Source organism: Molothrus aeneus, chromosome 31, assembly GCF_037042795.1.
Source record: "Molothrus aeneus isolate 106 chromosome 31, BPBGC_Maene_1.0, whole genome shotgun sequence".
NCBI lineage: Eukaryota > Metazoa > Chordata > Aves > Passeriformes > Icteridae > Molothrus > Molothrus aeneus.
In genome coordinates this window covers 3,278,030-3,305,917 of record NC_089676.1, presented here as the reverse complement: position 1 = coordinate 3,305,917, position 27,888 = coordinate 3,278,030, and the positions used below count along the sequence as shown (strand labels likewise).

The 27,888-nt window shown below is 52.5% G+C and overlaps 3 protein-coding genes across 3 annotated transcripts; 1 reads left to right on the top strand and 2 right to left on the bottom strand.

Annotated features, from left to right (window-relative positions):
• Positions 1-709: 709 nt before the first annotated feature.
• TUFT1 (tuftelin 1) lies at positions 710-9,397 on the bottom strand. The gene is made up of 13 exons (XM_066567993.1): positions 9,356-9,397; positions 7,377-7,445; positions 6,439-6,540; positions 6,040-6,114; positions 5,461-5,559; positions 4,876-4,935; positions 4,394-4,474; positions 4,021-4,128; positions 3,685-3,779; positions 3,034-3,139; positions 2,494-2,577; positions 1,854-1,954; positions 710-1,448 (listed from the first exon to the last, which is right to left on the bottom strand). The coding sequence occupies exons 1-13, from the start codon at positions 9,395-9,397 to the stop codon at positions 1,394-1,396; spliced, it is 1,077 nt and encodes a 358-aa protein (XP_066424090.1). The 3' UTR covers positions 710-1,393.
• A 1,466-nt stretch (positions 9,398-10,863) lies between these two features.
• CGN (cingulin) lies at positions 10,864-24,776 on the bottom strand. The gene is given in 23 exon segments (XM_066568134.1): positions 10,864-11,421; positions 11,660-11,823; positions 12,249-12,357; positions 12,725-12,846; positions 13,372-13,455; positions 13,932-14,021; positions 14,241-14,402; positions 14,500-14,670; positions 15,092-15,244; positions 15,389-15,520; positions 15,728-15,894; positions 15,897-16,060; positions 16,225-16,373; positions 16,678-16,857; positions 17,067-17,193; positions 17,643-17,734; positions 18,088-18,157; positions 18,416-18,507; positions 18,894-19,295; positions 19,298-19,339; positions 19,608-19,918; positions 21,237-21,358; positions 24,726-24,776. Coding segments are annotated over 21 exon segments (3,078 nt in total). The 5' UTR covers positions 19,896-19,918; positions 21,237-21,358; positions 24,726-24,776; the 3' UTR covers positions 10,864-11,303.
• Positions 24,777-24,989: 213 nt separating this feature from the next.
• PSMB4 (proteasome 20S subunit beta 4) lies at positions 24,990-27,871 on the top strand. The gene is made up of 7 exons (XM_066568186.1): positions 24,990-25,160; positions 25,613-25,819; positions 26,371-26,517; positions 26,707-26,788; positions 26,932-27,060; positions 27,488-27,576; positions 27,745-27,871. The coding sequence occupies exons 1-7, from the start codon at positions 25,015-25,017 to the stop codon at positions 27,755-27,757; spliced, it is 813 nt and encodes a 270-aa protein (XP_066424283.1). The 5' UTR covers positions 24,990-25,014; the 3' UTR covers positions 27,758-27,871.
• Positions 27,872-27,888: the final 17 nt, after the last annotated feature.

The window sequence follows — 27,888 nt, the reverse complement described above, 5'->3', positions numbered from 1 at the left end:
TCCCTAAAATCACCCCCAAAATTCCCTCTTTTTCCTTTTTTTTTTCTTTTCTGTAACTTCCTCATTTTTCATCTCTCTCATTTTTCCTGTCTTTTTCCCTTTATTTTTCTCTTTTTCTCTTTCTCTCTCTCTTTCATTTATCCCCTCTTTTTCTCTTTTTTTCTTCTGTATTTTTCTATTTATTTTCATTTCTCTCTCCTTTTTTCATCTTTTCCTCTCTTGGTCATTTCCAGTAATCCTTTGACCATTCCCAGTTGTCCTGGGGGTTCCCTCTTGGTCATTCCTGAGGGTCTTGGGTGTCCCCAGGCCCCACTCCCTGTAAATCCATGGATCCTGGGGCTCCAGACCTTTTGAAGAGGAATTCTTGGGATCTGGAGGTGAATCCGAGACCCCTCAAATCCCACCCTGAGTGCCCCAGGTTTTGGGAACCCGGAAAACCCTAATCCCAATCCCAAAGTTACCCCATTCCTATGGAATCAGGACCCGCAAAAACCCCAAAAGCCAAAAAGAAAAACCCTGGAAAAATCCCCAAATTCCCTACCTGAGCCCCACCCTGGTTTTGAAAACTGGGAAAATCCCAATCCCAAAGTTTCACCATTCCCATGGAATCAGGACCCGGGAAAACCAAAAAAGCCAAAAAACCCAGAAAAAAGCCCCCACCTTCCCCCCAAAATTCCCAGTCTTTTCCAAGCAACCACAACTTCTGGGATTTAAAGCAGACAGAATTTTTTATCTTTAATACGAAAACCAGGAATTTAAAAATTCCAAGGGAATCCTGAGGGATCCTGGTTAGAGCCTCTGGGGTCAAACATGGGATTGGGGCAGTCCTGGGCCAAAATTCTCAAGAATTCCAGCCTGTGCCCATCCCCCACCTCACCCGGAGACTCCGATAATTTACAGAAATAAATACAGGGAATAAAATCCCAAAATTGCGGGAATTTCAACAATAATCATTTGGGGGGAAAGCATGGAATTTTGCGGGAAAAGCAGGGAATTACGTGGGAAAAACACAGGATTCAGCAGGAAAGACATGGAATTTTTAGGGTTGGGAGAGCATTTTCCAAGTCCAAGGGTGGTGTTGGAGGTTGACGATGTGGTGGCTCCAAGCTTTCTGGAATCTTCCTTCAGGAAAAAAGCAGAATCCAAGATTTTGATTTGGAAATTCCCCAAAAAAAGGTGAAATCCGGAATCCGGTTGGGAAAAACCTCTGGAATCCACACGGGAATGGCAAGAGCCAGAAAATCGCTGGGAAAAGGGGGAAAATTCCCGATTCCAACCTGGAATCGTGCCTGGGGCGATCCCAAACCTCTTCCCTCGGGAAGGGCTCTGAGTCCAGCTGGAAATTCCGGTCATTCCGAAGGGGAAGGATCCGGCTGGGCCCAGACCCCAAAATTCAGGTTTCCACCACTCGGATCAGGGGCAGTGGCTTCGGGCCTGGGAGACGTTTGCTGGGAAAAGGGGAAAAAAAATAAAGGAATTTTCAGTAGGAAAAAACAGGGAAAAGGGTTTCGGGGAGATCGGGATTCCTAAAAATTCCTGTGGGAGGCATTTGGGATCTGCTGCAGACATGGAAAAAATTATGGGAGATTTCAATTATACCCAAATCTGGAAGAGCATCACAAAATTCCAAAAGTTGGTCCCTAAATCCCAAAGAGAATCCCCAAAATCCAGAAGAAAATCCCCAAAATCCAGATGGCACTTCCAAAACTGCAGCCCCAAATCCAAAAGCTCATTGCCTAATGCAAGGAGAATCCCCAAATCCAGAAGAGATCCTGGAGTTCCCAACCTGAATCCCACCACTCCCAACCCAGATCCCAGAATTCCTGACCCTGATCCCTGAATTCCCGCTGCACCTGCTGACGTATTCCGACTTGGAGCGCGCGCGGGCACTGCTCCCGCCCCGGCTCACTTGTTTCTCGATCAGGTGCTCAATCCGGTCATGCATCTCCAGATTCTGGGGAAAAAAAAAAAGAAAAAATTGGGATCCGGAAAGGATTTTCCAACCCTGGAGAGCTGCCTTGGAATGGTCCGTCTGTGCCCGGAATGGGAATTTCTGGGATTTGGGGTAATTTGGAGCATAGGAATGTGACTGGAGAGCTCCTGAGTTATTTGGGAAGGTTTGTCCCAGGAAAAATGAGGATTGGGGGAATTTTCCATCTCAAAATCCTCAATATCACTGTTGGGTTGGGAATTTCCCAGGAATTTCCCAAATCCTGGCAGAAATGGTCAGGCTCAGGGTGGGAATTTGGGGTTTTTTCCAGCTTTTTTTTTGGTCTTGTGGGACTTTCTAGATCTTGATTCCCTCCCATCCTTTTCCCCACCTTTTCCTCCCTTTTTCCTGCTTTTCTCGCCTTTTTCCTGCTTTTCCCCCATTCCCAGTTCCCCAGCCACCCCCACAAGGAGCCCAACCCCAATCCCGACATTCCCAACCCCGATCCCAACATTCCAAAAAGATCCAAGCTCGGATCCAGCCCCCAGAATTCCGGGCCCCACCTCTGCTTCCAGGTAGGAAACTCTTTCCTTCAGCTCCTGGATCGCCGTGTCCTTGGCCTGGATCACGCTCTTGGAATTCTGCAGCTGCAAGCCGGACATTTCCAAGGGATTGGCAATTCCCAGGTTTTTTTCCTGGATTTTTCCTGCTTTTTTCTTCCCTATTTTTTCCCAGGATGTTTTCCTGGTTTTTCCTGGATTTTCCCCAGATTTTTTAATGGATTTTGCCTGGATTTTTCCCTGGTTTCTCCTGAGTTTTTCCCAGTTTTTCACAGATTTTCCCCCAGTTTTTCCCAGATTTTTTCATGTTTTTCCTGGGTTTTTTCACAGGTTTTTCACCCCTTTTTTTCTGGATTTTTCCCAAGATTTTTCCCAGCTTCTTTCCCAGGTTTTTTCCTAGGTTTTCCTAGAATTTTCCTGGGTTTTCCCCTGTTTTTCCCCCCTTTTCCCCATTTTCTCTGTGAATTTTTCCCCATTTTTTCCCCAGAGTTTTCCCCATTTTTTCCCTGGATTTTCCAAGATTTTTCCCAGTTTTCCCATCACCTGCTCGATCATCTGGCGGACTTTGCGCTGCTGGCTCTTGAGCATGTCGTCCAGATGATGGATTTTCTCCCGGAGCCCCGCCACCTCCTTCTCCAGCTGGGATGAGCTGAGAAAATACCGGGAAAAATCTCCAGGAACACTCTCCAAAAAAACTAGGAATGCCCACATCAAAAGAAACCCAGAATTCCTTCTCCAAAAACAGCCTGGGAATGGTCACATCCAAAAAAAAATTGGGGGTGTTCAGCTAAAAAACTGAGATTGCTCACAGCAGAAAAACCTGGGAATGTTCATCCCAAAAAAAAAAAAGGGAATGTTCACCTAAAATAAACTGGGAATGTTCACAGCCATAAAGCTCTGGAATTCCCACTAAAAAAAAAAAAAAAAAAAGGGAATGTCTACCACAAAAAAGCCAGGAATGCTCACCCCAAAAAAACCCTGGGAATGCCTGTCCCAAAAAATGTGGGAATGCCCAGCACAAAAGACCCTCGAATATCGGGAACAAGTCGGGACATCAGGAATTGGGCATTCCTCAGATTTTCTCATTCCCAGGATTCCCCCATTCCCACAATTCCCATTCCCAGATTCCCAGACTCCCGGAACTCCCATTCCCAGATTCCCACACTCCCAGAATTCCCATTCTTGAATTCCCACCGCTCCTGCTGAGCCGCTCTCTCCCCTTCCGCCTTCCGGAGCCGCTCCAGCTCTGCCTGTCCCGACTCCATCCGCGCCAGGAGATCCCGGTGATCCTGCGGATTGGGGAACGGGATATGGGATAACGGGATAATAATAGGATAATGAGATACGGGATAACGGGATATGGGATAATGGGATACAGGGATAATGGGATAGCAGGAAACCAGGAATGGGTCAGGATATCAGGAATGGGGTGGGATATCGGGAATGGCCTCCGACTCATCCCAATCCCAAATCCACTCATCCAAGCGCTGGTTCCTGATCCCAAACCCCCCGATCCTGATCCCAAATCACCTTTTCCATGCCTGCTAGGAGCCTCTGGAGCTGCTCCACCTCTGTCTCCGCTCGGCTGCGGGCGGAATCTGCCCGCTCCGCATCCTCCTGGCACCGCAGCAGCGCCCTCTGCAATGGGAAATCCAGGAATTCCAGGAATTCTGGCTCTCCCGGGATCCCAGGACACATTCCAGGACTTTCCTTGGCAGGAGGATTTTCCTGGAGATCCCTCAAAAACCCCAAGGGGAATAGTTCCTCAAAAACCCCAGCATCTCCTCTAAAATTCCAGAATCTGGACAAAATTGCCCCTAAAATTCCAGAATTTGGGAAAAATTCTCCTCCAAGATTGCTGAATTTGGGTGAAATTCCGGGTTTTTGGGAATTCCAGGCTCACCTCGAGGCCGCTCCGCTCCAGCTGGTGCCGCTTTTCTGCCTCCTGGAGCCTCCACAGGAGCCGTGGGGCCTCGGGGTCCTCCTGCGGGAACGGCCCCAAAAGGCCCCAGTGTCCCCCATACATCCCAAAACTCCCAAATTTTGTGTTTTCCAAGTGCTCAAAAATTCCCCAAATTTGGTGTTTCCAAGATGTCAAAAATTCCCACATTTTTGAGTTTTCCCAGAGGTCAAGAATCCCAAATTTTTAATTTTCCAAGAGCTCAAAAATTCACAAAATCTGAGATTTTTGGCTAAAAACCGAACCTCCCAAATCCCAATTAAAACTTGGAATTTCAGGACTCAAAGTTTGGTGGAAAACACCAAATATTCCCAAATTAACCCCAACTATTCCCCATTTTTGGGTGGAAAACGGGTTTCTTAAACGTTTTCACCCCGACCCAAATCCTGTCCTGGAAAATTCCAGAATTTTTTTCTGTTCCCTACCGGATTATCCCGGGAATTTCCCCGGCAGGAGCAGCTCTGGTTCCACTTCTCCAGCACCACCTGGAATCCGAGGAAAAAAGGGGGAAAATCGGGATTTATCCCAAATTTTTCTAATTCCCCAATTCCCTTTTCCCAAATTTCAATTGATGTATTCCCAATTTAAATCCATTTATTCCTAAATTTCTATGGATTTATCCCCATTTTTCCCCCTTTTTTTTATTTCCAGGACCTGCTCCTACTTCCCAATTTGGAGCAAAATTTGGGAATTTTGGCAAAATAGCAACTCCAAAATTCCAGGATCATCCCTGGGAGCTGTGAAATCCCTCCAGAAAATCCCAAATTTCACATTTTTCACCCAGAAACGGTATTTTCCTGTTTTCCCTACTAAAAATTGGAAATTTTCCCTTTCACCGCCCCAAAAATGGGAATTCCTCCCTTTTTCCCTGAAAAAAAATGGGAATTTCCCCTTTTCCCACCGGAAAAATTAGGATTATCCCCTTTTTTCCACCCAAAATCCCTCTGGAATGGTTTCTCCAGGGGAAAATTCCACTTTTCTTTTTCTTTTGTAATTCCCGAATTTTTTACCTCAGAGTTCTCCTGGAATTCCCGGAATTCCAGAAATTCCGTCCGGGTCTGGAGTTTGGTGCTCAAATCTTCACGGAGTTTTTTGAGGGCACTCCCAGCCTGGGAAAAAAAAGGGAAAAGTTGGGGTTTTCTTGGGATGTGGGAATTTTCAGGGAATTGGGAGGGGGAAAAAAGGTTAAACAGTCCAAGTAAAAATGGGGAAAAAACCAATGAAAGGAAAATAAATGAAAATAAAAATTGGAAATCTGGGGAACTTTTGGGGAATTTTGGGATAATTCAGGGAAAATTTGGGGGAATTTTGTGGGAATTTCAGGGGAATTCGGAGACATTTTTGTGGAATTTTGAGTGAATTTGGGTGGAATCTGTGGAACTTTCAGGGTAAATTTGGGGAAATTTTGAGGGGAATTTTTTGGGAGTTCTGGGGGGAATTTGGGCCGAGATTTGGAGAATTTTGGGAGGATTTTTTGGGAACTTCATGTAAACTCAGGGACTTTTGTGAGAAAATCAGGGAATTTTACAGGAATTTGTGGGAATTTTGCAGAATTTTCAGGGAATTTCGTGGAATTCTGGGAATCTCACCTCCTGGATGTGCCGGACTTCGCTCTTGAGTTGTGTCACCGGCTCCTCGTGGTCGGCGCGAGCCTTGAGGTAAACCTGGAATGGAAACGGGAATGAAATGGGATTGGGAACGTCCTAAATCCCTCCGGGAATTCCAACGGATCCAGAGGGGTTGGGGCAAGGCTTCCCAAAATTTCCTGGAATTTTTTGTCTCTGAATTTTCCTGCTAAATTTTAATTTTCCAGGGTTTGTTTTGGGAGGGGTTTCCCCACCTGTGTTGTTTCCAAGGAGTGGAATTCCCTGAAATCCACAAGGAATTCCCAAAATTCCACCTGGAGTCCCTCAAATACACACTAAATCCCAAAAAAATCCACGTTTTATCCCTAAAATTCCACACGGAAATCCCAGGATTTGGGGCACCTTGATGATCTCCTCGTCACCGTCCTTGGATTTGACGCACTCCGAGGCCAAGGAATTCCCGTCGGATCTCTTGGCCACCATGGCAAAGGCTCTGCCCACCGGCTGTGGGGGAAAACACGGCGATTTCAGGAAAAAATTCCCAGGAAATGCCCAGAATTGGGATCAGCCACCCTCAGGGTGGTGGCCGGGTGGGAATTGTCCCGAAAATCCCACATTTGGAGGGAAAATTCCAGGATTTTAATGGAAAAACCCAGGATTTTCAGCTGTTTCCTGCTGCGGATAAAGCTGGGAAAACCACGATACAATTCTCTCTCCTAAAATGATCCCAAAAATCCTGGATTTTACCACAAAAGCCAAGACTTCCCCCAAAATCCTGAATTTTCATCTCCAAAATCCCAGAATTATCCCAAAATTCCCATTTTCCTCTCTCAAATTCCTGGTTTTACCCCACAAAATCCCAAATTTCCCCCCAAGACCCCAAGTTTTCCCCAAAATTTCCAGATTTTCCCCCCAAATTCCCAGAAAAACCCCAAATTTCACTTTCTCCCCCCAAAGGCCTGAATTTCCTCCCAGAATTCCCCCCAAAATTCCCCTTTTTTCCCAAAAAAAAATTCCCATACCTCCAAAAATCCCTATTTCCTCCCAAAACCCACAGTTTTCCCCAAAATTCCTGGAATTTCCCCCCAAAATTCCCATAAAAATCCCAGATTTCCCATTCCCCCCAATCCGAATTTTCACCACTATTCCCCAAAAACTTCCCAGAATGATGCCAAAACCCACATTGTTCCTCCCCAAAATTCGCCTTTCCCCCCCGCAAACACCCAAATTTTCCCCGAAACTCTCAAATTTCCCCCCCAAATTCTCATTTTTCCCTGAATTTCCCAGAATTTCCCCATGAAATTCCCAAATTCCCCCCCCCATTCCCGCTTTTTCCGCACCTTCTGTTTGGGCCGGGGCTCCCCGGGGGGGTCTCGGGGCAGGCGCAGCCTCAGCACCGGCCCAGCCTCCTAAGGGTTAAACCCAGTTTAAAATCGGGGCTAAAAATCAGCATTTTGGGCAAATGAATAGCTCAGGATAAATTGGGAAGAAATCCAGTAAAAATCCGGTAAAAATTTGGGATGAATCCAGAAAGAATCTGGGATAAACTGGGAAGAAATCCAGGATAAATTTGGGACACATCCGGGAAAAATCTGGGAAAAATCCCACCCTTCCTGGATTTCTCTGCTGGGATCGGGAATGAGAAAGGGAAGGAAAAGAGACACTAGATCCGGATTTTTTTGGGGGGGGGAATTTTCCAAAAATTCCAGGACTCACCTCTGGGTTCCAGGCAGATTTGGGACCCCCTCCAGAATCTTCCAGGGATCCGGGGGAGTTTTCAAGGCTGGGAAATTCTGGGAATTCCGTGGGGCGCCTCATGCTCAGCTCCTGCTGGGAAAAGCCTGCCCTGAACTGGAAAATTCCCAAAATGCCCAAATTTTCATTCCCAGGGAGTTTTCCAGCCCAACCCCAGGGGGACTTTTTGGGGGAATTCACTGGGAATGGGAATTTTGGGAATCACAAAACTCCGGGGATGGGGAATCCCAAAAGCCCAACCCCATCCCAGAATTCCCAAGGTAAGTTTTCCCATTTTTCCAATGTTTTTTCCATCATTCCAAAGGATTTTTTGGGAAAAGCTTAGAAGGATGGGGAGGGAACTCCAAAAATCCTGGAATGGGGAATCCCAAAAAAACCCCGGGAATTTGGGAATTCCCAGCGATCCAAAACTGCTCCTTAAATGGCTGGGAATGAGGAATTTCCCTCTGGAAAACTGGGAAAAGCAGCCTGGTATCCCGGGAAAAATCCCAGAGTTCCCCAAATCCATAAAAAAAACTGGGATCTTTGGGATTTGAGACACAAAATTCCCAAATTCCCTGGGATTTGGGGCGGGGTTGGATTTTTGGGAATGCACCAGCCCCGCCCCAAGGCCCGGCTGGGAAAAGCGGGAAAAAAACCCGGGAAAAAAATTGGGAAAACGCCTCAAATCCCAGCTGGAAAATTCCAGGATGCCCCCGCCCCCTGGGGTTCGGAATTCCCAAAACAATCGTGATTTCGGGAGAGGATTTTGGGGAGAGATTCCCGGGAATTCCATTGGAAAACGGAGCCGGGAAAATCCCGAAAATGGATGGGTTTGAGGTTGGAACGCGGGAAAAAGGGATTTGGGATCGCCCAAAAAATCATCCCGGAAATTCCGGGAATGACAAAAAGGAGGAACCGGGGAATTTTGGGGACGGGTACCGGGGATTTTAGGGAAAGGATCCCGAGGGAATTATGGGAAGGATTTGGGAATTTTGGGAGGGGTCCCGGAAATTCCAAGGGGGCTTGGGATCCCCCAACAGTCGTTCCAGGAGGGGGAAAAAAATCCCAGGAATTCCGAGAATTCCGGGAATGAGGACAACGAGGGACCCGGGATTTTGGGGAGGTGTCCTGGGGATTTTAGAGAAGGGATTCGAGAATTTTGGGAAGGATTTGGGAATTTTGGGAATGAGGTCCCAGGAATACCAAAGGGATTTGGGAACCCCCAAACTCCTCCCAGGAGGGCGGGAAGAGCCCGAGAGTTCCGGGAGTGGGGAAAGGAGAGGCCCGGCAATTTTGGGAAGGGGATCCAGGAATTTCGGGAAAGGGTCCCGAAGTTTTTAGGGAAGAGATCCAGGAATTTTGGGAAGAGTCTGGGAATTTGGAGCGGGATCCTGGGAACGCCAAAGGGATCCCAAAACGGAGGAAAAAAATCCCGGGAGTTCCGGGAAGAGCCAAAGGAAAGGAATTTTCCCGGGGATTTTTGCGGAAGATCCAGGAACTTTTTGGGAATGCCGCAGGAATGGGGGGGGGGGGTTTGGGGCAGGATTTCGGAATGCGGGGAAGGGTCCCGGGGGGTCCTTACCGGCGATTCCGGGAGCGCGGCCCAGCCCGGGAGTCCGTTCATGGCCCCGCCGCCACTTCCGCCTCACCTGAGCCAGGTGGCCACGCCCACGCCGGCCACGCCCCCCGGGGTTCGGCTGTTGTTCGCGGTGTTTGGCCACCCCCCCTCCGGGTCCTGCCCATGTTTGGGCATGGCTAAATTTGGTAATGAGGCAATGTGGGCACGCCCACAACGCGGAGGCCACGCCCACAAGGGGAGGTTGGGAGAATTGGGAAAAAAGAGGGGAAAAGCTGCTGGGAGAGTTGGGATAGAATTGAGGGAAAATCGGTATAAAAGTTGGCAAAAAATGGGGGAAACTGGGATAAAACTGGGGGGAAACTGGGGCAAAACTTTGCCAAGCCGTGCCCAAGGTGACCCGCGCCGTGCCGGGCTGTGCCAGTGTCACACCCGGGTGTGCCCAAGCCGTGCCAATGTCACACCCGCGTGTCCCCAGCGGTGCCAAAGCCCCGCCCTGGCCGTGTCCTGCCAAGGCCGGAGCCGTGGCAAGCCTGGCCCGGGCGTGTCCCCAAAGCCGTGCCAGGCGCTGTCCCCACCCCCCGGTGCCACCGCGGTGTCCTCCGGCCGTGTCCCCAGCTGGGGACACCTTGGGGACATCCCCGGGGACAACCCCGGCAGCGGTGGCACAGCGGAATCCGAGGCAATCCCGGGGAATTTCAGGGATTTCCAGAAAACCGTGGAGATCGGGAATTCCCGGGAAATTTCAGGGATTGGGAATTCCGGCCGCGCTGTCCCCGGGATGTCCTCAAGGCTGGGGGGAAACTGAGGCACGGAGGGGTGGGGACAGCGCGGGACCGGTCGGGCCGGTCCGGGGGCACCTCCGAGGGCACCGGGCACGGCCCTTCCGGGGTGGGGACACCGGGGGACAGCAGGGGACAGCGGTGGCACCTGCAGGGGCTGGCACGGCCCTCCCCACGTGGTGGCCACAGGGGATACCAGAGGTGGCACCTGCAGGGGACACGAGGGGACACAGGGGGACAGAGGTGGCAGCGGTGGCACCTCCCTGGGCGGTGACCACACAGTGACCGCAGGGGACAGGAGTGGCACCTGCTGGGGACACGCCGCTGCCACCTGCGTGGGCACGGCCCTTCCGGGGTGGGACAGCGGTGGCACCTGGGGGGGCAGCGGGCGGGGCCCTTCCGGGGCGGTGGCCACGCAGCGACCGCAGGGGACACGGCCGGAGGTGGCCGCAGGGGACAGGGGTGGCTCCAGGGGACATCCCGGTGTCACCTGTGCGGGCGCGGGGCGGGCCCCGGGCACGGCCCTGCGGGGGTGGTGGCACAGGGACACCGGGGGACATCGGGGGACAGAGGTGGCACCTGAGAATTCCTAAGAATTCCCACCCAGAATTCCCAAATACCACCCAGAATTCCCCAAAATTTCCAAGAATTTCCCACCCAGAGTTCCTGAAAATTCATGAACATTCCTACCTAGAATTCCCATCCAGAATTCCCAAAAATTCCAGACCCTGCTGCCCTTAAACTGCTGGATTTTATTCCAAACATCTTCAGGAGCGAGTGGGAACAAAAATTCCTGGAATGGGGAAATCCCAGGGTTCCCCCAAAGTGTCCTCAGGAGATGGGAAATCCCTAAAAATACCCGGAAATTCTGGGAAATCCTTGGAAATCCCAGGATTCCCACAGGGGTCCCAGCTGTTTTTCCTTCATGTCCTCGCTTTGGGAATTTTTTCCTATGGAGCAGCCGCAGCCCAGGGCTGATCCTGGCCGGAATTCCAGGGCTGACCTCAGGGCTGATCCCGGACTCAATCCCAGCTCTGGAATTCCCAGGAATCAGCAGGAGGGGGCTGTCCCAGGGATGAGCCCGGAACCGATCCCGGCCTCGATGATGATGATGATGATGATGATGACGATGACTCCGGCATTCCCGGCATTCCCAACATTCCCTCCCAGGCTCAGCAGGAGCTGGCCTGCAGGTTGGCCTCGCTCAGGAGGGAGGCGATGGCTGCGGATCCGAATTCCTCGTCCGAGCTCAGCCGCTCGTCTTGCAGCGCCGAGTCCACGGCGCGGCGCCTGCGGGTGAGGATTCCAGCCTTTTCCATGGAATTCCCAGCCTCTCCCATGGAATTCCCAGCCTTTTCCAAACCAGAATTCCCTTACCAGGCCTCCTTTTCCATGGATTTAGATACTTTCCCATGAATTTAGGACTTTTTCCTTGGGATTCAGGGTTTTCCCATGGGCTTCAGACCTTTCCGTGGGTTTAGGGACCTTTCCCATGGATTCTGGAATTTTCCAGCTGGGAATTCCTTACCAGGCCTCCTTTTCCATGGATTTCAGGCGCCGCTGGAGCTGCTCGTTGAGCTCCTGCTGCTCCTCCAGCTCCCGCTGGGATTTTTTCCGGGCGTTTTCCAAGCGCTCGATTTCCTCCTCGGATTCGTCCACCTGGCGCTTCAGGGCCTTCACCCGCAGGCTCAGCTGGGAATTCCCGGGATACAGGGTCAGATTTGGGATTTGGGAATTATGGGAGAATCCTGAGGTGCCCAGGCCTGGCCCTGGCCTTGAAATTTTAAGGATTTTAGAGCTTTTTTTAGGGATTTTAAAGGAATTTTTAAGGATTTGGGGTTTTTTTTTTTTCCATCCCAAATCACTCCAGGAATTCCTTGGTTGGGATTTTAGGGATTTTCAGGATCCAAGCTCCATTTTTTCCATGGATTCCCCACCCCTGAGATGGTGGGAATGTCACTGGCCTCAGATTTTTATGGAATTTTTAAGGATCTTTGGGATCTTTACCAGCCCAAACCATTTCAGGGTTCCCTGTCATGGCTCAGATGGGATTTTCGGGATAAATCCTGGATCCTAGCCCAGGTTTTTCCATGGGATTCCAGGAATTCCAGCCCCACCTGGTCCCTTTGGTTGCTGCTGCTCTGCCGCTCCTCGTCCAGCTGCAGCGACAATTCCTTGATTTTCCGCTCCAGCTTCCGGTTGGACGAGAGCAGGACGCTCTTCTCCCTGTGGAAAAATGGGAATTCCATGGATTCCCCACCCTTTGGAGTGTCCTGGGAGTGGGATTTGACGAATCTTTACGGAATTTTAAGGAATTCCAGGGATGTTAAGGGATTTTTAAGGAATTTTTAAGCAATTCTCAGGAACTGGTAAGGAATTTTCAAGGATTTTTTGGGGAGATTTTTAAGGGATTTGGGGTTATGGAAAAATTTAGCAATTGGGATTTGAGATTTGGGAATTGGGAAATGGGATTTGGGATTATGGAAAAATTTGGGAATTGGGATTTGAGATTTGGGAATTGGGAAATGGGATTTGGGATTATGGAAAATGTGGGAATTGGGATTGGAAAAATTTGGGATTTGGGATCGGGCACCTCTCCTCGGCCTGGAGCTGCTCCCGGAGCTCTTCCAGCTGCGATTCCAGCTGGGAATTCCGGCTGCTCCCGGGTCGCTGCTGCCCCTCGGATGCGGCCAACCGGTTCTTCAGCTCCTTGTTCTGGGAAAAATTCCCAAAAATCCCCCTGATCCCGGGGCTCTTCCCGGTTTTGCCAAGTTTCCCAATGGGGAGGAATTCCAGGAATTCTTTGCAGGATTCCAGGAGTCGGGAAGGTGGGGAAAAGTGGGAATTCTGGGACTTGTCTGTGAGGAAAAGTGGGAATTCTGCACAGGAAAAGTGGGAATTTTGTTGGAATACTGCAGGAAAAACACCCTGGGAGAGGGCAGAGAACCCCAGAAGTTGGGACTGGGAATAAAAGGAAAAGCAGGAAAAGCTGGAGAAAACAGGAAAAAAACAGGAAAAAAAAAACCAGAAAAAGCAGGGAAAAAGCAGGAAAAAACTGGGAAAACTCTTTGGAATCATGACCCCATTCCCAAGGATCCTTTTCCCAGAATTCCTCATGGAATCTGGGTTCCCCCATGGCCATTCCCACTAGGATTCGAGGCTGGATCCAGGGATTTTTCCTGGGATTCTTCCAGGATTTTCCTGGGAATTTTCCCAGGATTTTCCAGGGATTTCTCGCACCTGGCGCTCCAGGGAGGATTTGTCACATTCCAGGTCCTGGCGGCTCGAACGTTCCTGGAGCAGCTCTGCCCGCAGCTGCTCGATCTGGGAATAAAACCAGAAAAATCCACAAATTTCCAGGATGTTCCATGTATTTTCCCATGGATTTCAGGAATGGGATCAGCAGATGCGTTGGGATTCTCCAGGAATTGTGGAAAAAGGATCCCTGGGATTATTCCCAGCTGGAAGAATGGGAAAAAATTGGAAAAAATTCCCATTTTATGCCCCATTTATGCCTTGGAATTTTTGCGGAAAAAGGAGGGAATAAAGTTTGGGAAAAGCCCAGAATCCATTGGGATTTAATCCCCAAATCCCCACCCAAACATCAAAAATTGGGAATTCCTTTGGGAATCTTTATCCCTTTTCCCAACCTCTTTAAATGCCATCCCCATTCCCGCCCCAGCTAACAATTCCCAGCTGGAATTTTCAGATGGGTCCTTGAAGGCGGGGGCGGGGGTTGGAATTCTGGGAGAATTCAATTTTTGCCAAGATGAGAATTCCCAAAATTCCCTGGGTTTTACCTGATCCCGGCTCCGGGTCACCCTCTCGCTCAGCAGCTCCACCGAGCTCCGCTCCTCATCCAGCTCCAATTCCAGACGTTTGGATTTTTCCTGATGGGAATTTGGGATGGAATTTCTAGGGAATTTTCTGGGAATTTTGGAAAAATTTTTGGAGGAATTTTTGGGGAAATTTCTGGGAATCCTCTGGGAATTCTTTAGGAATTTTCCATTATTTTTTAGGAGGAATTTTCTGGGAGTGATATTGGAAATTTTTTTCCATTTCTTGGATAGTTTTCTGGGATTTTTTTTTTTTTTTTCAGGAATCCCCACCTCCAGCGCCTTGGAATGCCGAGCTCGCTCTTCCTGGGATCGCTTCCGATTTTCCAGGTCCTGCTCCAGCTCCTGGAGCCTCTGCAGCAGGAGCTCCTTGTCCAGCAGGATCCGATCCCGCTCCTCCCGGTTTTCCTGGATTGTCTCCTTCAGCCGGGAAACCTGCCGGAAAAACCCCAAAATTCCTCAAACTCCCGGACGGATTTTCCCAAAAAATCCGCAGAATTCCTGGAAAACTCAGCTCCGATTCCCAACAAACCTCGTCCTGGAGCTTCCCGAGGTTCTGTTGGAATTTTTCTGCCTCAGCCTCGCGGTCTTGGGCGATTTTTTGGGAATCCGTGAGTTCCCGACGGGATTTTTCCTGGAATTCTTCCAGTTGGGATCGGAGCGAGGCCAGGGAGCTCTGGGATTCCGCCGTCATCTGCTCCAGCTGGAAAACAGAAATTTTGGGATTGGGAATTTTGTGGGATGGTGCCAAAACTGGGATCTGGGTGGAAATTTTGGGGGGTGGAAATCCCAGCATTCCATGAAAAAAGCTGAAAGTTCCGTGGAAAACCCCCAGAATTCAATGAAAAAAAAAAACAAACTCCCCCCAGATTCCCCAAATAAACCCCACCCCAAAATGCCACAAAAAAACCTCTGAAATTCAGTGAAAAACCCCCGAAATTCCATGAAAATCCCTGGAATCTTTGCGCACACCTCCTGACTGAGCCGATCCCACCAGAGCCGATCCCAAATCCCGCAGGGAAACCTCACAAGTCCAGGAAAGAACCCCTCCAAAAAAACCCCAATAATTCACAAAACCCCCCAAAATCCCACGAAAGCCGCTGGAGTTCTGGGAATTCCCGCACCTCCTGGCTGAGCCGATCCCGCCGGTGCCGCTCCTCGCTCAGGGCCGATCCCAAATCCCGCAGCTCCCGCTGGGAGCGCTCCAGGCGCGACACCAGATCCCGCTCCCGCTCCGCACCGGATCCCAGCGACTCGGCCAGCGCCGCGCGCTCCGCCTGCCGCAGACCCCGACGCGTTTTGGGGGATTTGGGGATGATTTGGGTTTTTTGGGGATTTTTGGGGGAGGTTTGGGTGGGGTTTTTTTGGTTTTGGGGGGATTTTTTGGGATTTTTCTTTGGGTTTTTGGGAATTCCCAGCACCTCCAGTTCGGCCACTTTCTCCCGGAGCCTTTCCCAGTTTTCCCGCTGTTCCTGGGATTCCTCCAGCCGCGATTCCAGAACTTTCCGCGCCTCCACCGATGCCTCCAGCGCTGATTCCAGGGAAATCTGGGCCTTGGGGCATCCAAGGGGGATTTTGGGGGATTCTTGAGGAATTTTTTTTATTTTAAAGGCTTTTGGGGGGGATTTTGTAGGAATTCTTTTTAATTTTTTGGGACAACTTTGGCTGAGCCCACAATGAGCAAATCTGGGACTCCAAATTCCAAAAAAGTCCCAAAAATTTCCAAAAAATTTCCAATTTTTGGGATTTCCCCCCCTTACCTGAGCAGCCTCGTCCCGCTCCCCCCGGAGCTTTTCCAGATCCTTCCGGGCCTGCTCCAGCTCCTGAGAAAAATCCCAAATTTTAGAGAAAAAAAAATGGATTTTTGGGGAAAAAAATCCCAAATTTAACCCAAAAAAAGTCACAAATCTGGGGGGGGAAATCCTGAATTTTGGGATAAAACTTCCCGGATTTCTTGCACCTTCCGGAGCTTTTCCATCTCCTGGGGGTCGCTCCGGGCTCGATCCCGATCCTCCCGCGCCGCCTGGAATCGCTCCCGAAGCTCCCGGAGTTCCTCCTCCAACTCCTCTCGCTCCAGCCGCACCTGCAGCAGCCTGGAAAATCCCAACAATTCCCAACATTCCAACATTCCCTCCATCCCAAAATCCCCGACCCTGTTTTGTTGGGATTTGGAGTGGAAAATCATGAAAATCCTGGAAAATCTCGGAAAATCCCAGAAAATCCCAGATTTCAGATCACCCCAGGCTCTGGGACTCACTCCTGCTTGGAATTCCGGAGCTCTTCCTTGTTTTTCTGGAACATTTCCCGCCACTGCTCCGTCTCCTCCGCGCTCTCCTCCAGCTCCCGCCGCAGATTCCGGAGCTGCATTCCCAAATTTTCCCGTTCCTGCTCCAGGCTGGATTTCTCCTGCAAGGAATTGACAAGATTCCCCCAGGAAAAAAAAAATTCCCCGTGAATTCTGAGCCAAAATATCCATGGAATCGGCGCTGAGTCTGTGGAAATTCCAGAGGGATTTTCCCCAGTTTTTCCCATGTTCCACTGGGGATTTTTTTTTCCCCTTTTCTTCCCCCATTCTAGAGGTTTAGAATATGGGGAAAAGCCTGGGATTCCCAGCGCCATCCCAAATTCCAATCCCAAATTCGCACCCCAAATTCCCGTCCCGAATTCCCATCGTGAATTCCCACCCCGAATTCCCGTCCCACATTCCCACCTCCGAGACCCGCTCCATCTCCGCCCGGATCGCCTCCATCTCCCCCCGGAGCCGCTCCAGGTCAGAATCGTGCGCGGCCACCTCGGCCTTCAGGGCCCCCTTGAGCGCCTGCAGCTCCCGCTCCTGGCGCCGCCGCGACCCCAAAACCTCCTGCAGCTGCTCCCGGCACTCCTGCAGCTCCTGGCAATGGGAAAACCGGGATTTGGGACATGGGGAAACCCCAAAACATCCTGGGAACGGGAAATTTGGGATTTGGGGTTTTTTTGGTGTTTCTTTTTTTTTTTGTGTGTGGTTCTTACTGGGAGTTTTCTCATTTTGAGGTTTTTAGAGCTTTTTTTTTGTGGGTTTTTTTTTTTAATTTTCCCCATTTTTGAGGTTTTTAGAGGTACCTGGTAGAGGTCCTGTGTGTCGGGGTCATTTTTGGGGTCACTTTTGGGGTCGGTGGCCAGCAGCTGCCCCTCGAGGTGGCCCAGCCGTGCCTCCAGCGCCTCCTTGGCGGCTCTCAGCTCGCTCAGCCTGGGCAATGAAGGGTTAACGGGGCAAATCAGGAGTTAATGGGGGAAATTGAGGCTTATTGGGGTTTTCTGGGGGGAATTAATGGTTCCTGGTTTTTTTTGGGGTTCAGAGGGGATTTGGGGGGGTTAGGTGGAATTAGGGGAGGTTTGGGGGTGTTTGGGGGGGATTAAGGGAGGTCTAGAGGGTCTTGAAAGGGTCTTTGGGCCCCAAACCCCAAAAGGGACAAAGGGGGACCCACAGTGACCTCAAGCCCCAAAGTGCCACCCAAGACTGCCCCCAACCCTTTGGGGGACCTCAAACCCCAAAGGGACACCAGGGGTGACCCCAAACTCCAAAGGGCCACACCAAACCTGCCCCCAACCCTTTAGGGGATTCCAAATCCCTGGGGGTGACCCCAAAGGGACAATGGGGTGACCCCAAACCCATCCCCCCACCGGTGACCCCATTACTGGGCCTGGCTCCGCTGCAGCTCCTGGGATTTCCTGTCCAGGGCCTCCCGCAGGATTTGGGATTGCGGTGAGTCCGGAGCCACCGTGGAACTCTGGGACATATGGAAACATTTGGGATGTTGGGGACATCCCCTCCTAAAATCCCAAATCCATCCCAAATCCATCCCAAATCCCTCCCAAATCCCAAACCCCTCCCCCATCTCAAAGCCACTGCAAATCCTAAATCTTAAATCCTAAATCCCCAATCCCAAACCCCAAACCCATCCCAAATCCAGCTCAAACCCCAAATCCATCCCAAACCCCAAACCCATCCCAAATCCAGCCCAAACCCAAACCCATCCCCAATCTCAAAGCCATCCCAAATCCTAAATCCAAAACTCCAAATCCCAAACCCATCCCAAACTCCAAATCCCAAACCCCAAACCCCTGGAGTTTTCCCACTCACTGCCAGCTCCTGGAATTTTCCCAGCAGCCTCGAGGTTTTCCTTTTCAGGGAAATTTCGCTCTCGGAGCTCCTGGATTTGGGGTCGGATTTTGGGGGAAAAGAATTGGGAACGGGGTCATGGGAAAAGGGAAGGGCAGGAATTGCTGCTGGATTCCCCCAAATCCCAAATTTGGGGGAATTGCGGTCATGGAGTGGGAATTTTAGGGCACTTTCGGGGGATTTTGGTGAATTTTAGGGAGGTTTCGAGGGGATTTTGTGGCATTTGGGGGAAATTCGGGGGGATTTGGGGGCCTTTTGAGGCTATTTTTGGGATGTTTTGGGGGCTCACCCCTCCTTTAGGATGCTGTAGATGAGCTCGGTGGGGTTTTCGCCGCCCCCCAATTCCCGCTGGTCCCGCAGCAGGTCCGGGGTGGATTTCAGCTTCAGCAGGGAACAAAAACCCTCAATTCCAACAAAAAACCCCAAATCCCGCATTCCAGAGGGGGAAAAAACCCCAAATTTTATAGGAAAAAACCCATTATTTTATAGAGGAAAACCAGAATTTCATAAGAAAATAACCCATTATTTTATAGGGGAAAACCACAATTTCATAGGAAAATAACCCAAATTTAATGGGGAAAAAGCTCCCAATTTTCTAGGTAAAACTCCCTAGTTTCATCGGAAAACCCCACAAATTTAATGGGAAAACTCCTTAAATTTTATAGGGAAAAAAAAAAATCAGGAAAAACCCCAATTTGCATGTAAAGCCCCCATTTTTTAGGAAAAAAAAATCCCCATTTTTTGAGGAATTCCCCCCCCCCCGATACCTGCATCTCCACGCTCTGCTCCTCCACGCCCCCAAACCCGCCGGGAATTTGGGGAATTTGGGGCGGGATCGCGGCAGATTCCCGGGAATTCCGCGCATCCAAACTCTGCGAGCGCTTCCTCGGAGCCGCCCCGGGGCCGCGGAACCTCCGCGCCGCTCGCCCGCGGGGCAAATTCCCGTCGAATTTGGTGATCAAGGAATCCACGGAGCGCAGCGGCTCCGTGTCCACATCCCCAGGAATTTTGGGAATTTCCGCATCCCTTTTTCCCGGTTTTTCCCCGCTCTTGGGAAAAGGCGCGCTGAGGTCCCCGTGCGATTGGGATCGGCGCAGCTCCTCCGAGGGTTTGGCGATTTTCAGGTGTTGATCCGAGGATTTTGGGGCACCCCGGGATCTTCCCGGGTCCTGATCTGAGAATTTTGGGATCCCCCGAGGCCGCCCCGAAGTTTCTTCATCCCAAGATTTGGGGACCCCCCTGGATCCGCCCGAAATTTCCTGATCCGAGGATTTGGGGACCTTCCTCAGTTCCTCATCCCAGGATTTGGGGACCCCCCGCGACCCCCCTGAACCTTCCTGCTCTGAAAATCTTGGGACGCCCTGAACTCCCCCCAACTCCTTCTCCAAAACTTTTGGGACCCCCCGAGATCCCCCTGAACCTTCCTGCTCCGAAAACCCGCGCCCCCCGCGCATCGCCCCATCCCAAATCTCCCCCTCGACGCCCCCCCCCTCCTCCTCCTCCTCCTCCTCGGAGCCGCTGTGGGGCCGGGTTTTGGGGGCGCTCGGGGGGGGCTCGGGGTGTCCCCCTCGGATCTGCACCCCGAAGCTGTCTCGGCCGCGCTGGCCGCTGTTGAGCACCACGAAGGGCTGCCCGGCGATGCCCTGGACGCGCACGGCCACGCCGTAGGAGCCGCCGCGGCCGCGGGAGGAGCGCGGGGGGCGCCGCGGCTCCCGCAGGTCGCTGATGAAGCGGATCTGGACGCCGTGGTCCAGCGGCTGCTCCGCCATGGAGCCGGGCCGAATTCGGGCTCCTTAGGGGGGGAAAAATGGGTTTCCCTCGGTTTTCCCCGGTTTTTGGCATTTTTCCCCATTTTCCCCCCGGTTTCCCCGTTTCCCTCCCCCCCACCCGTTTTTTTGCGCTTTTCCCCCCAGTTTCCCCCTTTTCCCCCCATTTTTTGCGTTTTTTCCCCATTTCCCCCCCGTTTTGTGTGGTTCTTTCCCCGGTTTTCCTCTTTTTCACCCCCGTTTTTCCCGGGTTTTCCCTCATTTTATCACGGTTTTTTCCCCATTTTATCGCGGTTTCTCCCCTGCTTTTCCTCTTTTTTCCCGCTTTTTCCCCCCGGTTTTCCCAGTTTTCCACATTCTATTTCAGGTTTCCCTCTTTCCCCCCATTTTTTCCCAGTTTCCCGGTTTTTCCCATTTTTTATCCGCTTTCCCCCTTTTCTCCCCGTTTTTTCCTGTTTTTTCCCCGATTTCCCTATTTTTTCCCCGGCGTTCCCCATTTTCCCCCTTTTTTCACTTGTCTTCCCCTTTCCCTCCCCCCTTTTTTTCCGTTTCCCCTGATGTTCCCGGTGTTTTCCCAGTTTTTTCCCGGTTTTTCGGACCAGCGGTGACATTTTGGGAACAGCGCGAGGACGGAACCTCCCCCCGCCCTCGATCCCAGAAATCCTCTGGAAGCCCCGGGAAAAAAAATCGGGAATTTTGGGACGGAGAAGCCGCGAGCCCGCCCCGAATCGGCCCCAAATCCCGGGATTTTTTTTCCCGGGAGCAGCCGCGGCTGGGAAAAAATCGGAAATTTCGGGTTGGAAAAGCCGCGATTCTACCCCAAATCCCGGGGGTTTTTTTTTTCGCGGGAATGACGCGAGGAGCTGCGGAATGAGAGGGGGAAGGGGATTTGGGGATGTTTGTTGGGATTTGGGGATGTTAGTTAAGGATTTGGGGATGTTTGTTGGGATATTGGGGATTTTGGGATGCCAGGATGGGTCTGAAGTGTCAGGAGAATCCAAAAAATCCACAAAAAAATCCCAAAGGGATCGAGCTGAGCGTGGGATGGGAGTGGGGAAAAGGATCCCGGGCCAAATCCTGCTGCCCCTCCGGAATCCCCACAAATCCCTGAAATGGCCGGGGAAGGATCCTGGGAGCGGAATTCCCGAATCCCTAAATCCCCAAATTCCCGAATCCCTAAATTCCTGAATCCCCAAATCCCCAAATCCTGCCGTCCCTTTGGAATCACCACAAATCCCAGGAATCTCAAAATCCCTGGAATTTCAGGGGAAGGATCCCGGGAGTGGAATCCCCAAATTCCCAAATCCCCGGGATCCAGGAAATCTAGGAAATCCAGGAACCGACCTGAGCAGGAGCAGCGCCGGCGGAAAATCGGGAATTTTTCCAGGTGGCCAAAGGGCAGCGGGGGCGGGGCCGGGGCGGGGCCGGGAGCGATCCCGATGGGAATTCCGGGATCCAGGGAAGACCTTTGGAAAGGCCAGGAGGGGTCAGGATAACCGGGAAGGGCTGAGATCCATCACAAACCCTTGGATCCTTCCCAGATCCCAGGATCCATCCCAGATCCCGGGATCCATCCCAAATTCCCGAATCCATCCCCAACCCTTGGATCCATCCCAGCTCCATCCTGGAGCAGGTGGAGAATCCATGGGGGGGAGGGGGTTGGGAATGTTCCCAGATGGCTCCGGAAAAACCGGGAATGGGGGAGGGTCGGAAAACTGGGAGAGGATTTGGATTTTCCAGAAATTCGGGAGAGGATCGGACATTCCCGAAATGAGGAAATCTGGGACAGGAATTGCTCCTTTGCTCTCCCAGGATTTCTGGGATTTCACTGGAAAACTGAAAGGGAAAAAAAACAGGAAAAGGGAATTTTGGGCCTGAAAAAATGGGGAAAAAGCAGTAAAATGCAAATTTTGGGGCTGAGAAAAACCAGAATTTTGGGGATTTTCCTGGAAAACCAGAGGGAAAAAAAGCAGAAAAGGGAATTTAGGGCCTAAAAAACCCCGCAAAATGGGAAATTTCCCTGGGAATGGGGTCGGGAAAAATCAGGAGGGGCCATCCCGGCCCCTTTGGAAGGGTGGAATTTTGGGAATTTTCTGGCTGGCCAGGATCCAGGGAAGCACAAAGAGCCTTTGTGGCTCCGACCCAGAAAAAGCCGTTTTGTAATTCCCAGAGTGGCCAGAAAATCTGGGGAAAAAAATGAAACTGGAGTTCCTTTTCCAGGATTTTTTCCCTTTTTTTTTTCCCCTCTTCCTGAAAGAGGAAAAGGGAATTTGGGATTTTGAGAATGGAGAATGGGAGGGAAAAATCCAGCTGCTCAAGGGTGGGAAAGAAAGGAAAAAAAATCCCAAATTTTCCCAAAATATTCCCAAAATTGCTGGTTTGGGATCTTCCCAATACTTAGAATGGTCCCAGTGAGGTTTTCCCAAAATTCTGCCCCATTCCCGAGTCCCTGGGGCCCAAATCGAGTTCCAATTAATCCCAAAGAATTCCTGAATTATCCCGAATTATCTCAAATGATCCTAAATGATCATAAATTATCTCAAATTATCCCAAATTATTCCAAATTAATTATCCAAAATTATCCCAAACCATCTCAAATTAATTATCCCAAACCATTCCTTTTTTTTTTGCCTCCAGGGGGATTTTTTTTTTTATCTCTCCCAAAATTCCACCCTCGGCTCCTCCCCCGGGCGTTGTTTGGGGCCAAAGTCCGGGAATTTGGAGCCGCGCCCAAAAACCGGGAGCGGCTTTTCCGGATTTTCCAGTTTTTCCCGTTTTCCTGGGAACCCGAAACCGGGCAGGGGCGGAGATCGAAGGGGGAGAGGGAATTACAGCTGGAAAAATGGGAATTTTCATCCGGAAAAAGGGTCGGGAATGGGATCTTTCCCCTGGGAAAAGGCTTGGGAGAGGGATTTCCATTTGGGATCGGGACATTTGGGATCAGGAATGTTCAGGATTGGGATCATTCCCCAGGAGCTGCTCCCGGGGCTCCCTGCGGAGCTGAATTCCAGGAATTCCAGCCCAGCCTTGGGCAGAGTTCCCAGGTCAACCATCGACCCCAAATCCTGGGAATCATCGACTCCAAATCCTGGGAAATCCCATCCCACCCGCGCCCGGGGCAATCCCGACCCCGCTCCCAGCGCGGGATCAGGTGTCGGTTTCCAGGGAAATCGAACCCTTGGAACCAGAGCCCGCGGGATAAAATTCCCGAGCACAGAAAAGCGGAAAAGCCTCAGGATAACCGGGAATAATTCCGTCCCTTTGGGATAACCGGGAATGATCGTGTTCCTCAGGATAACTGGGAATTGGGAATGATTCCATTCCTTTGGGGCAACCAGGAATGATCTCGTTCCTTTGGGATAACCGAGAATGATCCCATCCCCTCGGAATAACAGTGAATGATCCCGTTCCTCAGGATAACCAGGAATGATCCCATACCCTCAGGATAACCAGGAATGATCCCATTCCTCAGGATAACCAGGAATGATCCCATTCCCTGGGATAACCGTGAACGATCCCATTCCCTGGGATAACCGGGAATGATCCCATTCCTTTGGGATAACCGGGAACGATCCCATTACCTGGACACCAAAATCCCTGCGGGGTTTGGGGTCACTCTGGGCTTGCCCTGAGTTCCATCCCAGATTTCACCCCGAAATTCCCGCCCCGAGGAATTCGCTCCGAGTTCAATCCCACACATTCCCCCCGGGAATTCCCTCCCTGGCCCCAAAAAGCCGCAGGGAAAAGGTGAAACCCCAAATCCTGCCCAGGGAAAGGGAATTCTGATGATCCCAAACCGGTCTGACCAGTCTGGGAATGCCCGGAGCAATCCCAAAAACCGGGAACAAAAAGGAACAAAACCCCTGGATTTGGGATCCCTTGGATTGGGGATCCTCTGGATTTGGGGAGAGGCTCTAAAAATCCCCCTGGATTTTTCCCAAAATATTGAAGGGATAAAAGGCAGAAGTTGCACTGCCCTGAAAGGTCGGGAAGGGTTTTCTGAGGGGATCCCACAGGACAGAACCCCAAAAAGGGACACCGGGACCCCATAGAGGGACACTGGGACCCCATGGAGGGACACTGGGACCCTACAAAGGGACAGCAGGACCCCATAAAGGGACACTGGGACCTCAAAAAGGGACAATGGGACCCCAAAAAGGGACAATGGGACCCCTTTCCATAGGGAAGGACCCAATTAAAGGACACCAGGACCCCTTCCTTGGGGACAGGACCCCATAAAGGGACAGCGGGACCCTGTCCCACGTCCCCAGGCCCCTCTGCGTGTCACCCAAACCCCCGCCAGTGTCACCCGGACCCTGTCCCGTGCCACCAACGCCCTCTGCGCGTCCCCAGGTCTCCTCCCGGTGCCACCAGTGCCCTCTCCCGTGCCTCCACGAGCGTCTCCGGTGTCACCGGCGCCTCCTCCGGTGTCACCAGCGCCCTGCCCGGTGGGAAAGACCCTGTCCGGTGCCACCAGCGCCCTCTCCGGTGTCACCGGTGCCCTGTCCCGTGCCACCAGCCCCCCCTCTCGTGCCACCAGCGCCCTGCCGGGTGCCCCCAGTGCCCTGTCCGGTGTCACCAAGGCCCCCGCCCAGGGGGCAGGACCCCCTCCCGTGCCACCGGCCCCTGTCCGGTGTCCCCACACCCCTGTCCGGTGTCCCCAGCCCCTGTGCGATGTCCCGAGATCCCTCTGCGATGTTCCCACAGCCCTGTCCGGTGTCACCAGGCCGTGTCTGGTGTCCCCAGCCCCTGCCCGGTGTCCCCAGCCCGGGTCCGGCGTCCCCAGGCCCCGTTTCCCGGTGGTCCCTCCCCGCCCCCCCCCCCGCCACTCACCGCCCGCTCCCGCCGCAGCCACCGCAACCTGTTACCTTCGCTCAGGCCCCGCCCCTCGCCACTGATTGGCCGGCGCAACCACAAACCCCGCCCAATGGGCACGGCCCCGCACGACAAACACCGCCCACCACCGCACCGGTGCTGCGTCACGTGGTGGTGCCGCCATCTTGAGGAGGGAACCGGCCGGTGTTTTCGCCGCGCTCAAGATGGCGGCGAAGCCACGCCCACTCTACGGCGGCGGGGAGAGGCCGCGTTTCCGCAGCGCAGGCGCAATCGCGGCGTGACTAAGATGGAGGTCGGGGCAGCGCCGCCGCCGTTCTGGGCCGGGGGCCCGGCCCCGGGACAAACGTACATCCCCCGGGCTCTGGGACACACCGACATCGCCCCCCGGGGCACCGGCACCGGGCCCGCCGCACTGCCCGCCGGCCGCACGCTGTGAGGGCAGCGGGGGCGCGGGAAGGGCTGAGGGGGATGGGGGGGGTCCTGTGGGGGGTCCTGTGGGGGGTCCTGAGGGGGATGGGGGATGGGGGGAGGAATGGGGGGGAACTGGGGAGACTGGGGGGGGAGTCCGTGAGGGGGCAGGAAAATGGGGAGACTGAGGGGATTTGGGGAGGGGGAGCGGAAGTGGGGGCATTTGAAGAGTGTCTCTGAGGGCTGGGGGGCGAACTGGGAGCAGAACTGGGGAGTACTGGGGAGGGGGAAAGGGAAGGGGCAGAAAATCCGGGAATGCCGGGGAGACTCCAGGGGCGCAGAACGGACAAACTGGGACCCAAACTGGAGTGACTGAGACCAAGATTGGTGTAACTGGGACCCAGACTGGGGTAAATGGGAGCAGGACTGGTGTGATTGGGACCCACACTGGTGTGACCCCGATCTCGGTGTGCCAGGAGCCCGATGGTGACCGGGACGTCCGTGCTGGGGCTGAAGTTCTCCGGAGGGGTGATGCTGGCCGCGGACACGGTGGGATCCTTCGGATCCCTGGCACGGTTCCGGGGCATCTCCCGGCTCCTCAAGGTCAACGACTCCACCGTGCTCGGAGCCTCCGGGGACCTGGCAGATTTCCAGCACCTGCGGCAGCTCCTGGAGCAGATGGTGTAAGATTCCCAGGAATTCAGGGATTCCCCATCCCAAAATCCCAGATCGATTCCCGGGAATTCCCAGCCCAAAATGCCTTGGGAATTCCGAGATTACCCATCCCACAATCCCCAGCTGATTCCCGGGAATTTGGGAATTTCCCATCTCCAAATCCCTGACTGATTCCTGCAAAGTCCTCACCCCAGAATTCCAGGGGAATATGGGAATTTCGCATCCGCAATCTTTTCTGTGCGCCAATCCCCACAATTCCTCTGCTCCAATCCCGGAATTCCTTGAGAACCAATCCCAGAATTCCTTGAACACAAATCCATGAATTCCTCTGAAGTCCTTGGGCACAAAATCCCCAAATTCTTTGGAATTCCTTGAGCACAAATCCCTGAATTTCCTGGCATTCCATCCCCAGATTCAGCGGCATTTTTTGCTCTGCTGCAATACCCGAATCCCTGCTCTCCAGTCCCCAAATCCCTGCTCTCCAATCCCTGCTCTCCAATTCCCGCTCTCCAATCCCCAAATCCCTGATCTCCAAGGCCGGAATTCCCTGGAATTACAGGATCGACGAGGAGCTGCTGGGGGACGGGCATAGCTACAGCCCGCGGGCGCTGCACTCGTGGCTGACGCGGGTCCTGTACAACCGCCGCTCCAAGATCAACCCGCTCTGGAACACCGTGCTCATCGCCGGCGTCTACGGCGGGGAGAGGTGAGGAGCCCGGCGCCGGCAGCTCCGGGGCTTTCTCCTTCTTCCCAGGGAAATTCCTGCTCCCTTTTCCTGCCGTGCTCCCCACTGCTTCACAGGGAAATTCCTGCTTTTTCCTGGGGTGCTTCCTGCTCTTTCCCCAAGGGAATTCCCGGTTCCCGGGGTGATTCGCGCTGTCCCGTTGTTCCGCAGTTTCCTGGGATATGTGGACATGCTGGGCGTGGCCTACGAGGCGCCGTCGCTGGCCACGGGATTCGGGGCTTACCTGGCCCAGGTGAGCCGGGGCTCGGGTCTTTACTTCATCATTAAATTATTAATTGATTCTTTTCTTTTTTAGCTCGTTAATTTTTAATCGATTTTTTTTTTTTTTTATCTGATTTTAATTGTTTTTTTCCTTTATTCCCAACCCGTGTGCAGCCGCTGCTGCGGGCGGAGCTGGAGCGGGACCGGGACCAGGATCGGCTCCCGACGCGGGAGGAGGCGCGGGAGCTGCTGGAGCGCTGCCTGAAGGTGCTCTACTACCGGGATGCTCGCTCCTTCAACAGGGTTTGTATCCCAAATCCATCCCAAAATCCCGGGAATTCACCCCAAAACCCATCCCAAAATCTGTGGGATACATGGGATCCATCCATCCCAAACCCATCCCAGTCCTGGGAGCTGCTGGAGCTGCCTGAGGGTGCTCTACTGCAGGGATGCTCGCTCCTCTAATAGGGTTTGTATCCAAAATCCATCCCAAAATCCATCCCCAAATCCATGGGATCCACCCCAAACCCATGCTAATCCCAGGGTTTTTCCCATGGAATCCCAGGGCTGGGACGGAGGAATTCTGGGGTTTTTCCTGTGGAATTCTGGTGGGGATTGAGGAATTCTGGGGTTTTTCCCGTGGAATTCCGGGTGGGGATTAGGGGAATTCCAGGGTTTTTTCCCGTGGGATTCCGGGCGGGAATTGAGGAATTCCAGGCTTTTCCCACAGTACGAGGTTGCCACGGTGACGGAGAAGGGCGTGGAGCTGGAGGGGCCCCTGACCCTGGAGGCCAACTGGGACATCGCCCACGTGGTCAGGTAGGGATTTGGAATTCCGGGGGTTCTGGGGGCATCCAGGTGAGATCCAGGTGTTCCAGGGAGACAATTCCTGCTCCCCGAGGAACATCCAGGTGGTTTTTCTGCCCCTCTAACCCCCATTTTTCCCTTTTTCCCCCCATTTTTCCCATTTTTTTTCTGTTTTTCCAGAGGTTTCGAGTGATCTCCAGGAGCTGCTCCGGCCTCATCAAATCCCCGTTTTTATCCCATCCCTTCCTTCCCTCTGGAATGGCAAATCTGGCGTTTTTTGGGAATAAAATTGATCATTTAAGACCAATCTGTGTGTTTGTTCTT

What these genes read in the sequence shown, in the direction of transcription:
- TUFT1 (XM_066567993.1), bottom strand. Translation starts at nt 9,397, where the DNA reads ATGAACGGACTCCCGGGCTGGGCCGCGCTCCCGGAATCGCCG. An exon ending in CCGCGCTCCCGGAATCGCCG is followed by an intron (nt 7,446 to 9,355) that starts GTAAGGACCCCC and finishes TTTAACCCTTAG; the next exon opens with GAGGCTGGGCCGGTGCTGAG. An exon ending in AATTCCAGGAGAACTCTGAG is followed by an intron (nt 4,936 to 5,460) that starts GTAAAAAATTCG and finishes CTCGGATTCCAG; the next exon opens with GTGGTGCTGGAGAAGTGGAA.
- PSMB4 (XM_066568186.1), top strand. Translation starts at nt 25,015, where the DNA reads ATGGAGGTCGGGGCAGCGCCGCCGCCGTTCTGGGCCGGGGGCCCGGCC. An exon ending in GGCGTCTACGGCGGGGAGAG is followed by an intron (nt 26,518 to 26,706) that starts GTGAGGAGCCCG and finishes GTTGTTCCGCAG; the next exon opens with TTTCCTGGGATATGTGGACA. An exon ending in ATGCTCGCTCCTTCAACAGG is followed by an intron (nt 27,061 to 27,487) that starts GTTTGTATCCCA and finishes CTTTTCCCACAG; the next exon opens with TACGAGGTTGCCACGGTGAC.